This window comes from Hydra vulgaris, chromosome 02 (genome assembly GCF_038396675.1).
Source record: "Hydra vulgaris chromosome 02, alternate assembly HydraT2T_AEP".
Classification (NCBI taxonomy): domain Eukaryota; kingdom Metazoa; phylum Cnidaria; class Hydrozoa; order Anthoathecata; family Hydridae; genus Hydra; species Hydra vulgaris.
Window position 1 is genome coordinate 20092501 of NC_088921.1, and position 12500 is coordinate 20105000.

At 31.7% G+C, this 12500-nt stretch overlaps 1 protein-coding gene across 1 annotated transcript in view; it reads left to right on the plus strand.

The window, feature by feature from the left end:
• The window catches only part of LOC136076809 (hatching enzyme 1.2-like), a 73022-nt gene that overhangs the window by 54455 nt on the left and 6067 nt on the right, over positions 1-12500 (plus strand). Inside the window, exons 6-8 of the mRNA XM_065790281.1 lie at positions 6878-6954; positions 7052-7156; positions 7246-7336. Coding sequence (XP_065646353.1) covers positions 6878-6954; positions 7052-7156; positions 7246-7336 — 273 coding nt within the window. The remainder of the gene's footprint in view (positions 1-6877; positions 6955-7051; positions 7157-7245; positions 7337-12500) is intronic.

Here is a 12500-nt window from a genome sequence, read left to right on the forward strand (position 1 = left end):
AAAACTGGCTTTGTGATATCACCAATAACAATTTGTGTGCTGTATAACTTTAAAATCAATGTCTCACATAAACTTTTTGTCAGTCATTAACATGAAGAAAAATTTTAAAATGTGAAATAATGTCAAGTGATAATTTTTAATACACAGCTATAGAAAACGGACCATAGCTGACAGGAGCGATTTACATTGCTTTTCTTAGTGTTTCATTACTATAAAACAAGTAACTATCAGCTTAAAAAGTTTTTTTTAACATTACTGATTACTAGATATTGTTGAAGTTTCGATAAAGCAGATGTTCAACTTAAGCTGTAAAGTATAGAAACTAGAATTATAGAAATTCAAAACTAAAAAAGTTAATAAAAGCCAATAGTAGTTGCTTTTTTTTTTCATTCGATTTATTGTTTGTGTTTTGATTGTTGTGATATTGATTGTGTTTTGAGTGTTGTGATATTGATTAATCATCATCTTTACAAGTTTTTAGTCATTGGTTTTTTTGTTTAACTCTTTATCATTAATATCTCTGTGGAAAATTATACAGACTAGAACATGAATTATTAAGCTCATTCAATAAAAGTCAAGCTAGTTTGTATAGCAGCAATGAAGTAGAAAATTTTTAAAATTTCTAAAGCCATTCTTAGTTTGCTTTGAACTTGTTGACTGAGGTGTCATTTAAAATATTGTTTGGCTTGGTGTTTTATGTAGCCATGGGGTTGTTAAAAAAGTTGTAGCAAACTTGGCAGTTTTTTTAATTTTGCTATGTTGCCTGGTGCATTACCTAAACTGGAGAGTGGGGTGGGGTTAAATTTCTATTACATCAACATAATAGTTATTTAAATTGATTTTATTCTCTAATTTGAATTTTTGTATAAGCTTCACTTTTTTTGTTCACATATTGAAAAAAGTTTGGTACATCTTGTTTTATAATCAAAAGGCTTCATTTCTTGTAGTACTTTTGTTACACAAAGTTGCTTTCAGTTGCAGAAATGTTCTTTTCTAAGAAGTGATAACCAATTTTTAAAATAGACATAAGTTTACATATTAAACTGTGCTTTATGGCATCAAGCATTTTGTTAGCCTTGCTGCAATTGGGAAATCAGTGTCAAGTTCGTTTTTTCATGATGATTTTTTTCATCAGATTTAGTTGAAATTTTTTTAAAAGTGCATTTTCGTTTGTGGTTATCAATGAAGATGAGGTGTAGAACAAATTTGAATAGTTATTTTGAATTACATTTCTTGATATTAATAGCTATATTTAGATATAATTAGTACTTTGAAATACTCTAACACAATTGATACTGTTGTCAATATCAGCTTGTAGAAGAAGTTTTATTTCTACAGTATTCACAACATTAAAGTTTTTAGTATTATTTGTTTATAGTCTGTGATACCCCTAGTACTAATATCATGAAACTGTCAACCATAAAGAAACATGTTGCAGTTATGTATAACAAACAACCATATCCTCGTCAACCCTCAAATTGTTTTATTAGTTCTCAGATTAATTGAAATAGTTCTTGTATTGACCCATCACTTTTTTTGAGCCTTGTTTTTAGCCAGAAATATTGTGCAAAGTCTAGGAATTCTTATAAGCTGCAACTCTTACACCCAAAATCTAGAAATTTTTGCAAGTTTTTGTAAGTTTTTATAAATACTTAGATATTATAGTTATTTTAAAAAAGAAATAATAGTAATAATGATAAATTTTGCAAATGTTTTTGCTTCTTAATTTTTCTGGTTAATCATTAATGAAGATTGGAATCAAGAAAGAGAATATAAGCTAAAAGCTTGCATGATGAATTTTTGTTTTCACTTTTTATCTTCTTTGAATGTGAACTCTTTCCTCTACTCCCATTATTATTATTTTTTGGACATTTTGAATTGTTGATCTTGAAAAATCAATTTTCTGAAATTTTTATTAAACTATAAGATTAAGCACACTTTTTTAAAATAAATTTATTTATAAGTTATCTTTTTTTCTCCAACAAAATCATTCTTTTTATGTAATTTTTTATTTCAGCATTTTCTTTTCTAAGTTATATTTTATTACAGGCTATATGAAAAAAATATATGTAATATTTAATTATTAGTTCATATATATATTCATGGTGTTAGCCAAGAAAATTATGTCAAGTCAGGTTATCCTGCTACTGGTAACATGTAACTCAGTACAATCTGCTTCATGTCCTGCTGCCTTGTAGGATACGCCTTTTTAGGCAAAGGCTAGGAGATGCCAACTCCGACTTAAAACACCCCTGTCTTGGGGCTCTTGGTTCAGTAAAGGCAAGAGATGGTGTCTCGATAAAAATACTCATCTTGGGCAGATGTTAAATGCATCCGGCTACTGTCTTGTAGAAGGCCTCCTAGGCAAAGACTTAAGGGGTAAACAGATTCTATCTGTTGACCAGCCTCGCACGCCTTCTTCATCTATTAGGTTGGCACAGATATATTTTTAATACATTGTTTCCAGTTTAGGATGTTGAATGCTGGATCTTCTTGACTCAATGCATGGGTTTTGCTTGTGTGTCTGTTTTTATGACTAGGCAACTCATTCTATTATATCCTAATGAAGGTACAGCTCTAAAACTCAGTTTTATGGTTCTGAGGCCGGCTGGTAGTCAGGTTTTTCGAACTCTGTGGTAGCTCTCAGAGAGTCTGATTCCATCAACAGCTGAAAAATATCAAAGTATTACCAGTGCCATGTTGTGCATGGGTGGTGTCCTTGCTTGTACTTTTGGTGTGCATTGCGGAGGCCACATTTGGAGCCCTTTGTTACGGCTTAGGGTTTATTAATAGTAATGAGGCAATTGCTTGGGCTATTACGCAGTGTTCTGAGCACTATCTATGCTTTGAGTTAAATTCTTCAACAAATTTAAAAATGAATAAAGTACCAAAAACTATAAAACACAAAAAACCATCATCATCACCAAGTTCTCTAAACCTATCATTCACCAATATTCGTGGTCTTCGAAGTAACTTTTCTTCTGTTGAGTCTTATCTCTTGCAAAGTTCACCAGACCTATTTGCTCTTTGTGAGACTAATTTGAGTTCCGCTGTCTCATCTTGCAATCTTAGTGTTGATGGTTATTTTCCTTTAATTCATAAAGACTCCAATAGTCACATGCTTAGCCTGGGCATGGGTTTGAATCTTTTAGCACCACTACACTCCATCGCCTTTCTCTTTGTTCTATATCGTTCTCCTTCATCCCAAGACTGGACTCTTTTTGATGTTATTTCTGATCATATTGACCAAGCTCTCTCTTTATCCATCAGCTAATATAATTGTTGTTTAATGCTCACCACTCTGAATGGACTGGCTCTAGTGTCAGTGATTCTGCAGGCATTAAAGCCCACAACTTTTGACTTTCTCAATCTCTAACTCAAATAGTCAACTTTCCAACTCGTTTACCAGACAACCCAAATCATTTACCTTCTCTACTTGACTTATGTCTTGTTTCTGATCCTCGTCAGAGCTCAGTTTCTCCACATTCACCCTAAGGTGCTTCTGATCACAGTTTGATCTCTCTAAAACTAATATCTCATTCTTCTTCATCACCTGAATCCCCCTATTATCGTATCTCTTACAACTACCTTAAAGCTAACTGGGATTCTTTCCGTGATTTTCTTCATGATAGCCCTTGGTAGAAATCTTTCATCTTCCTGTTGATAAATGTGCTTCTTACATAACTTCATGGATTCAAGCTGGCATGGAATCTTTTGTTCCCTCTTGACAATTCCAGGTCAAGCCTCACTCTCCTCCATGGTTTTCCTCACACTGTGCTGCTGCGATTGCCAATTGAAACTGTTACTTTCATATCTATTAGCAAAATAATTCTTTAGAAAACAGACGTCTGTTTATTACTACTAGAAACAATTGTAAAAAGGTTTTGTCTAACGTTAAAGCCCGCTATTCTCAGGTCATGAAATCTTGTATCTCATCTCAAAAATCAGGCTCTCTCGACTTTTGGAGAATCTTTAATAGTAATAATAATAAGGGCAAATCTTTAATTCCACCTCTCTTGTATGGTTCAGACTTTGTCACCTCACCTAAAGGCAAAGCTGAATTGTGTGCTAAAAACTTTTCCTCAATATCATCTCTTGATTCCACTAATTGCGTTCTACCTGATATTGCTAACAAACAGGTTGATTCATTGCTTGACATTCCTATCACTCCAGCTTCTGTATCTAAAGTGATTTCCTGCTTAGACTCTTCTACAGCTTGTGGCCAGGACAACATACCTGTTATTGTCTTGCAGAAGTGTTCCCCAAAGCTGTCATCTATACTCTCAAAACTATTCAACAAGTGCTTATCAGAGTCTTGTTTTCCAGCCTGCTGGAAAGTGGCATCTGTTATCCCTATCTTCAAAAATTCTGGAGAGCGATCTGATTCGCCTAACTACCGTCCTATTAGTCTTCTTCCTATCATAAGCAAGGTTTTTGAATCTTTAATCAACAAACACCTAATTTCTCATTTTGAATCTAATAACTTACTTTCTGACCATCAATATGGATTTCGATCTTCTCGTAACCAATAGGTTTTATTGTGCATTAGATAAAGGTGGAGAGGTTAAGGCCATCGCTTCTGACATTTCAAAAGCTTTTGATAAAGTTTGGCATGCTGGTCTTCTCCATAAGCTTTTTTCTTATAGTGTATCCGGCAACATCTTTAAGATTATTGAATCCTTCCTTTCCAATTGTAGTATAAAAGCTGTCCTCAATAGACTGCACTCTTCTTCTTATTCTGTAACTTCAGTGGTTTCTCAAGGTTCAATCCTTGGCCCTATGCTCTTTTTAATTTACATTAATGATCTTCCAGATATTCTCACATCTAAGGTGGCATTGTTTGCTGATGATACTACCATTTATACTTGTCATGATAAGAAACCAACACCCTTTGATTGCTTGGAGGGGGCCTTTGAGCTTGAAAAGGATCTCACTTCTGCTACAGCATGGGGCTCACAGTGGCTGGTGAACTTCAATACAGATAAAACTCAATTTTTTTCAGCCAATCGTTATCGCAATAGTTTAGATCTTCCTATATTTCTGAAAGGTAATGTACTCGATGAGTCATCCACTCTTAATCTTCTAGGATTAAGTCTTACTTCTGATCTTTCTTGGAAACCATATATCAAATCCGTTGCAAAGTTAGCATCTGCTAAGGTTGCATCTCTTTATCGAGCTTGACACTTTCTTATTTCGAATTCTATTCTTTATCTCTATAAATCTCAAATCCGGCCTTGTATGGAATACTGTTGCCATATCTGGGGCGGATCCTCTAATGATGCCCTTTTTCTTTTAGACAAGGTGCAAAAACGCATTGTAAACATAGTTGGACCTGCTCTTGCAGCCAACCTCTAACCATTATCACATTGTCGTAATGTTGCTTCTCTTTCTCTTTTTTACAAATACTATAATGGACACTGCTCTAAAGAGCTAGCGTCTCTTGTGCCATCTACTAAAATTCATTCTTGTGTTACTTGTCATTCAATTAAGTCTCATCCTTTTTCTGTGACTGTTCCTAAGTGCTCCAAAAATGCTTATTTGTCTAGTTTTTTTCCTCGAACATCAGCTCTTTGGAATTCGCTTCCTTCATCTTGCTTTCCTGATTCATATAATTTGCAATCCTTTTAGTCGTCCTTCAATCGTTGCTCTACAATCTTCGCTTTTTCTCTTCCAGTATCTTCCAACTTTAATTAGTGGTTGCTTGCATCCTTGTTAGAAGCAAATAAAAAATTTTCTTCACCGCATTTTTGCGATATTGGAAACATTTATTGTTATACAAAATATTGGGAATTTTTATTGATAATGTCCTGTTACTTCATTAAAAAAAAAAAAGAAGTTTTTTGTATTTTAGGAATTATAAACCCATTGGGAATTTCGCGATTGCCATTGGGCTGGCTAACATCCTGATATTTAATAAAAATTAAAATTAGTTATTACTTTAATATATTAAAAAATATTATTTAAATAAATATATAAGTGATAATAAGTTGTGATTGACCAAAATTCTATTTCGGTATCGGTTTTGGCGAAAATTTCAATTTGAGTCAATACTGATTTTTTGTTTCAGTACTTTTTTAAAATTTGCAAAATTTTGATGGAAAAACATACCAAAACTAGAAAATTTTGTATGATTTAAAATTTTTTGATTTAATTTGGAAAAATAGTTATTTTTGATAATTTCCACAGAATATTTTACCATTTTTAAATGAACTTTAAAATTTTCAATTAAAAATTAACTTTTTATTTAGTAAATAGTGCGTATCCATCTTCTTCTTAAAAATATCAAAACTGCAAATAATCAAATGATTGCAGTGTACATAATATTTTGAATCTTAAGCTGATAACATTTTGTTTAAAGAAAACAAATTTGGTTTAAATAGTTTAAATAGAAAGTGAAAAAGGATAATATTTTTTGGATTTTAGTTATATATAAGATAGAAAAATGTTGTCAAAAGAATAAACAACAAATGTAAAGAAAAAAAAAATCTAGATTTATTTCTTTATTTTGATTGGTTGTTTTGATTGGTTATTTTAATTGATCGGCTAAATTTTATTTAGCAGAAATTTAGGCTTTAGTTTCAGTAAAATGTTTGCCGAAATGTCAGTTTTGTTTTTGGTATTGAACTAATCTACCGGGAATTTCGGTTTATTTTTGTTTTGGTCGGTCACTGATATGAAGAACACAATAATAATAATATGGAGGATTTTTTTATAAAATAGTTTTAGTGTTTTAAATGCTTTTATAAAAACCATGTGTTATTAGTTTTTAGTTTAAAATATAAGACAAACCCAACAATATTTTTCTTTTCTTTTTTTTTGGTCACATTTTATCTATTTATTATTTATTTTTGTTTAAAACTTGATATTTATTCATTAGATGCTGGTCATATATAGGATTCCAAGGCACTGGTGCACAGGAATTGTCTTTAAATTATCCTCGTTGCGCAATATTAGGTAAATTTTAGAGTACTTTTTTTTTGTGCTAACAATCTTTTTAAACAATAATAATAATTAAATAATCTTCACAAATAAATTGGGATTGTTTGAACAGGAACAGTTGTACATGAGATGTTGCATTCTTTATCATTTGCCCATACAATGGCACGAATGGATAGAGATGATTACATTCGCATAGACTATAGCAATATTCCTATTTGTATGCTTCTTTTTTTTTTATTTTTTTATTTTTTTTTTTTTATATTAAATTGTACAAGATCTGAAATTTTAGATAAAACTTTGTTTTAGCTTATTACCCTCAGTTTGACAAGCATTTTTTTGGAGAGGCAGTAGTACATGGTCAAGAGTTTGATGAAAATTCTGTAATGATGTATCCTAAGTATGTAAATTTAGTTTTAGTTAAAAATCTGATGAAATAAATTGAGTAGTATAAAAAGATTTTTAATGTGAATAAAATATAATAAAATTGAATGTGTTAAAATTTGAGGGTAATATTAAAGATTAATTATTAGACCTTCAAAGTGTGATGTAAAAAATTAAAACAAACTAAAATTTCAGAGTATAATTAAAAAATCAAATTTGTCATTTTTAAATTTCTGATGATTAAATTTATTTATAAAGAAGAGGGTTGACAATAAGACTCTCAATTCTTATTTAAAATATAAAAAAATATATTTAAAAATTTATTTTTTCAACCATTACCATACTTTGATTTGTGGTTGCTGTTGTGCAAGTTGTTGTTGAATTGAGATAAAATTTGAATGAGTTTCTCCATTCACAGGTGTCTAATCCATCATGGACTCTTATATACGACTGGCACTCACTGTATTGTTGTAGATTATGTATTCACCTCTTCACCCTCATGCTGGCCTCTGAATAGAAATGTTGTTGTAGAACATACAGCTTTTACTTGTCATACCTGTTTATTTGTTTACATTGGCAACCATTATGGTGTTACAGTAAAGCTTGTGCTGAAACAAAAAAAGCAACATATACGTATATAGGCAAACCAGATACTCTTTTTTGTAGGAGAACACAGCCCTAGAACTAACACATAATCATTCATGATGCATCAACGGCATCAAAAATGGTTGATGCTGTAGAGTCTTAACTAATGTTTTAGTTGTTTTCTTAGCAAGAATTTTTAGTTTCATAGCTTTCAGCTGCCAACTTTTTATTACTTTTTATTATCATTATTTATAATTTTTCTTAAAGTAAATTGTATTTGATATTTGTATATACTTTTGGTTTGTATATTTCGTTTAAAAGATTATCTAAACAAACAAAAAAATCAATGATGTCATGTACTAAAACTTATAGGAATAAAACGCGCTTAAATAAATGATCAAATCTGTAGATTGCGGCATATATTATAACAGTTTTTTGGCCTACAACAAAACAGAGAAGACTAGCTTCGACTAAAATAAAATTTTAGTTCTTGGTATGCATTTATTCTTTTGTTTTGATCAAAAAAAATTAGCCCAAATGTTTTTTTTTTTTAACATTCTTTTTAATATGAACACAACATGTCTCGGAGGTTTGGGATTCTTCAAAAGTTTTTTGTACCTTATTAATTTGTTTGTTTTTACAGATTTATTTGTTTCATATTTATTATAGATTCAGAAACTTAGTATTTCTGTGTATTAATTTAAGACTTGGTTTGCTGTTTTGAGCACCACTAGGTACAAAATGTTTTTTAAAAAGTTTTGTTTTACAAAATTAATGTTAGAGTATTTATGTTTTTAATCTAATATCCACAGACTATTATTTTATGTACTTTTGTTTGGCCCCACTTCACTCTATTGCCTTTCTCTTTATTCTATATCGCTCTCCTTCATCTCAAGACTGCACTCTTTTTGATGTTATTTCTGATCAAATTGACCTAGTTCTCTCTCTTAATCCATCAGCCAATACTGTTGTTTTTGGTGACTTTAATGCTCAACACACTGAATGGCTAGGCTCTAGTGTCAGTGACTCTGCAGGCATCAAAGCCCACAACTTTTGCTTTTCTCAATCTCTAACCTGAATCATTTACTTTCTCTACTCGACTTATGTCTTGTTTCTGATCATAGTCAGAGCTCAGTTTCTCCACATTTACCCTTAGGTGCTTATGATCACGGTTTGATCTCTCTAAAACTGTTATCTCATTCTTCCTCATCACCAGAATCCCCCTATCATTGTAACTCTTACAACTACCTTAAAGCTAACTGGGACAAATGTGCTTCTTGCATAATTGATTCAGGCTGGCATGAAATCTTTTATTCCCACTCAATTATTCCAGGTCAAGCCTCACTCTTCCCCATGGTTTTTCTCACATTGTGTAGCTGCAGTTTCCAATCAAAACTATTACTTCTATATCTATCAGCAAAACAATTCTCCAGAAAACAGACGTCTGTTTATTACTGCTAGAAACCATTGTAAAAAGATTTTGTCTAACACCAAAGCCCGCTATTCTCAGGCCATGAAATCTCATATTTCATTACAAAAATTAGGCTCTCGTGACTTCTGAAGAATCTTTAACAGTATCAATAATAAGGGGAAATCTGTTATTCTACCTCTCTTGTATGGTCAATTCACCCAAAGACAAAGCTGAATTGTTTGCTAAGAACTTTTCATCAATACCATCTCTTGATTCCACTAGTTTCTTTCTACCTGATATAGCCGTCAAACAGGTTGATTGCTTGACATTCGTATCACTCCAGCTTCTGTATCTAAAGTGATTTCCTGCTTAGACTCCTCTATAGATTGTGGTCCAGACAACATACCTGTTATAGTTTTGAAGAAGTGTTTTCCGGAGCTGTCGTCTATACTTTCAAAATTATTTAACAAGCGCTTATCTGAGTTTTGTTTTTTGGCTTGCTGGAAAACTGCATCTGTTAAAATTTTCAAAAATTCTGGAGAGCGATCTGATTTGTCTAACTACTGTCCCATTAGTCTTTTTCTTATCATAAGCAAGGTTTTTGAATCTTTAATTAACGAACACTTAATCTCATCTTGAATCTAATAACTTACTTTCTGATCATCAATATGGATTACTTTCTGATCATCAATATGGATTACTTTCTGATCATCAATATGGATCTTCTTGTTCTACAGCTGATTTGCTAACAGTAATACCCGATAGGTTTTATCGTGCATTAGATAAAGGTGGAGAAGTTAAGGCTATCAATTCTGACATTTCAAAAGCTTTTGATAAAATTTGGCATGCTGGTCTTCTCCATAAGCTTTCTTCTTATGGTGTATCTGGTAACATCTTTAAGATAAATGGTTCCTTCTTTTCCAATTGTTTTATAAAAGTTGTCCTCAATGGACAGCACTCTTTATATCCTGTAACTTCAAGAGTTCCTCAAGGTTCAATCCTTGGCCCTATACTCTTTTTAATTTACATTAACAATTTTCCAGATATTCTCACATCTAAGGTGGCATTGCTTGCTGATGAAACTACTACTTATTCTTATCATGATAAGAAGCCAACACTCTCTGATTGCTTGGAGGCTGCATTTGAGCTTGAAAAGGATCTTACTTCTGCTGCAGCATGGGGCTCACGGTGGCTGGTGAGCTTTAATTGAGATATATCTCGATTGTTTTCAGCCAATCGTTATCGCAATAATTTAGATCTTCCTATATTTATGAACGGTAATGTGCTCGGTGAGTCATCTACCCTTAATCTTCCAGGATTAACTCTTACTTCTGATCTTTCTTGGAAACCTTATTTCAAATCCATTGCAAAATCAGCATCTGAGAAGGCTGCATCTCTTTATCAAGCTTGACACTTTCTTACACTGGATTCTATTCTTTATCTCTATGAATCTCAAATCCGGCCTTGTATGGAATACTGTTGCCATATCTGGGGCGGATCCTCTAATGATGCCCTTTCTCTTTTAGACAAGGTGCAAAAACGCATTGTAAACATAGTTGGATCTGCTCTTGCAGCCAACCTCTAACCATTATCACATCGTTGTAATGTTGCTTCTCTTTCTCTTTTCTACAAATGCTATAATGGGCACTGCTCTAAAGAGCTAGCGTCTCTTGTGCCATCTACTAAAATTCATTCTCATGCTACTTGTCATTCAATTAAGTCTCATCCTTTTTCTGTGACTGTTCTTAAGTGCTTCAAAAATGCTTATTCGTCTAGTTTTTTTCCTCGAACATCAGTTCTTTGGAATTCACTTCCTTCATCTTGCTTTCTTGATTCATATAATTTGCAATATTTTAAGTTGTCTGTCAATAATTATCTTGCTCTACAATCTTCATCTTTTCTCTTCCAGTAACTTCCAACTTTAATTAGTAGTTGCTTGCAGCCTTGTTGGAAGCGAAGATGTTAAAAAGTTTCTACATCACCTTTAGCTTTAGTTTTTATTTCAAGGTCAAATTTGCTAAAAATATTCATCCTAGTTGTCTTCTATGTCCAATCTTGAAAATTAATTAATTATAATTTAAACATTTAAACATTCAAAAATCAAATAATTTCTAAACTAAGATATTACTTTAATAATTCCATTTTTACAATAACAAATATTGTTATCTAAGATATCTTCTCCAATTTTCTTTAATTTTTTCCAACCTCCAGCATGTACAGATTTTTGTGACAATAAAAACATATATGGAGAAAAATCTGCTATTAGTTTAGAATATCTTTGAAAACCTGTGTAATTTCATCAACTCATCCACCTTATTGTTTTCTTGATGTAGAACCTTGAAGCTGAGAGACTTTTCTTAATGTTAAAGACCAAATTGTTCAACAACAACAACAAAATTGTTGTATACACATAAATGTTGGGATTATTATAAAGATCTAAAATATTTTTTTCAAAAACTAAGAATGCATAAATAGATAAATGAGTTGCATGCTTAAATAAATGCATAAAAAATAAAATTAAAAAAAAAAATAGTCATGCTCTCAATCCAGCATGAGAAAAACCAAATATTAAATTAGCACATTTTAGGTCTTTTAATTTTAGGTCTGTTATTTTAGGTCTATTATTTTATTAAACACAATTCAAAGGCTATCTTTACTTGAACACTCTGTAAATTTAGTTTTTCTAGAACAAGTTCTAGATATAGTTTGATTGTGTGACATCTTCTGGGATTTCAGGTTTTTGACATCATTGAACTTGTTAAAGATCTTCCCGAGTTTATGTTATAACAAATTTATAATTACATTATAAAATAAAATATAATAGTATTTCTTATAAATAGAAGAGATACGCAATTATCTGTTGAATAGGAACAGATAAGAGGTTATCTGTTGAATCAAACCTCTTTGAAAAACTAAATAAAATTGAAGAATCTCAGGATTTTATAAGGTTGAAACGATATGAGAGTATACTAAGTGTTGACTAATTTTTGTTAAACTCAGGGATGTAGGGGAAATCATTTTTCAAAATTATTGTACATACACTTAATTCTGGAAAGTATGAGATAAACTCAGATTTTAAGCACTGGAGTTCAAAAATGCCAGATATATCACAGATGATGTTCCAGAATTAAATCGCAGATCGAATCAGGAATCACAGATCATGTTCCAGAATCAAATCACAGAT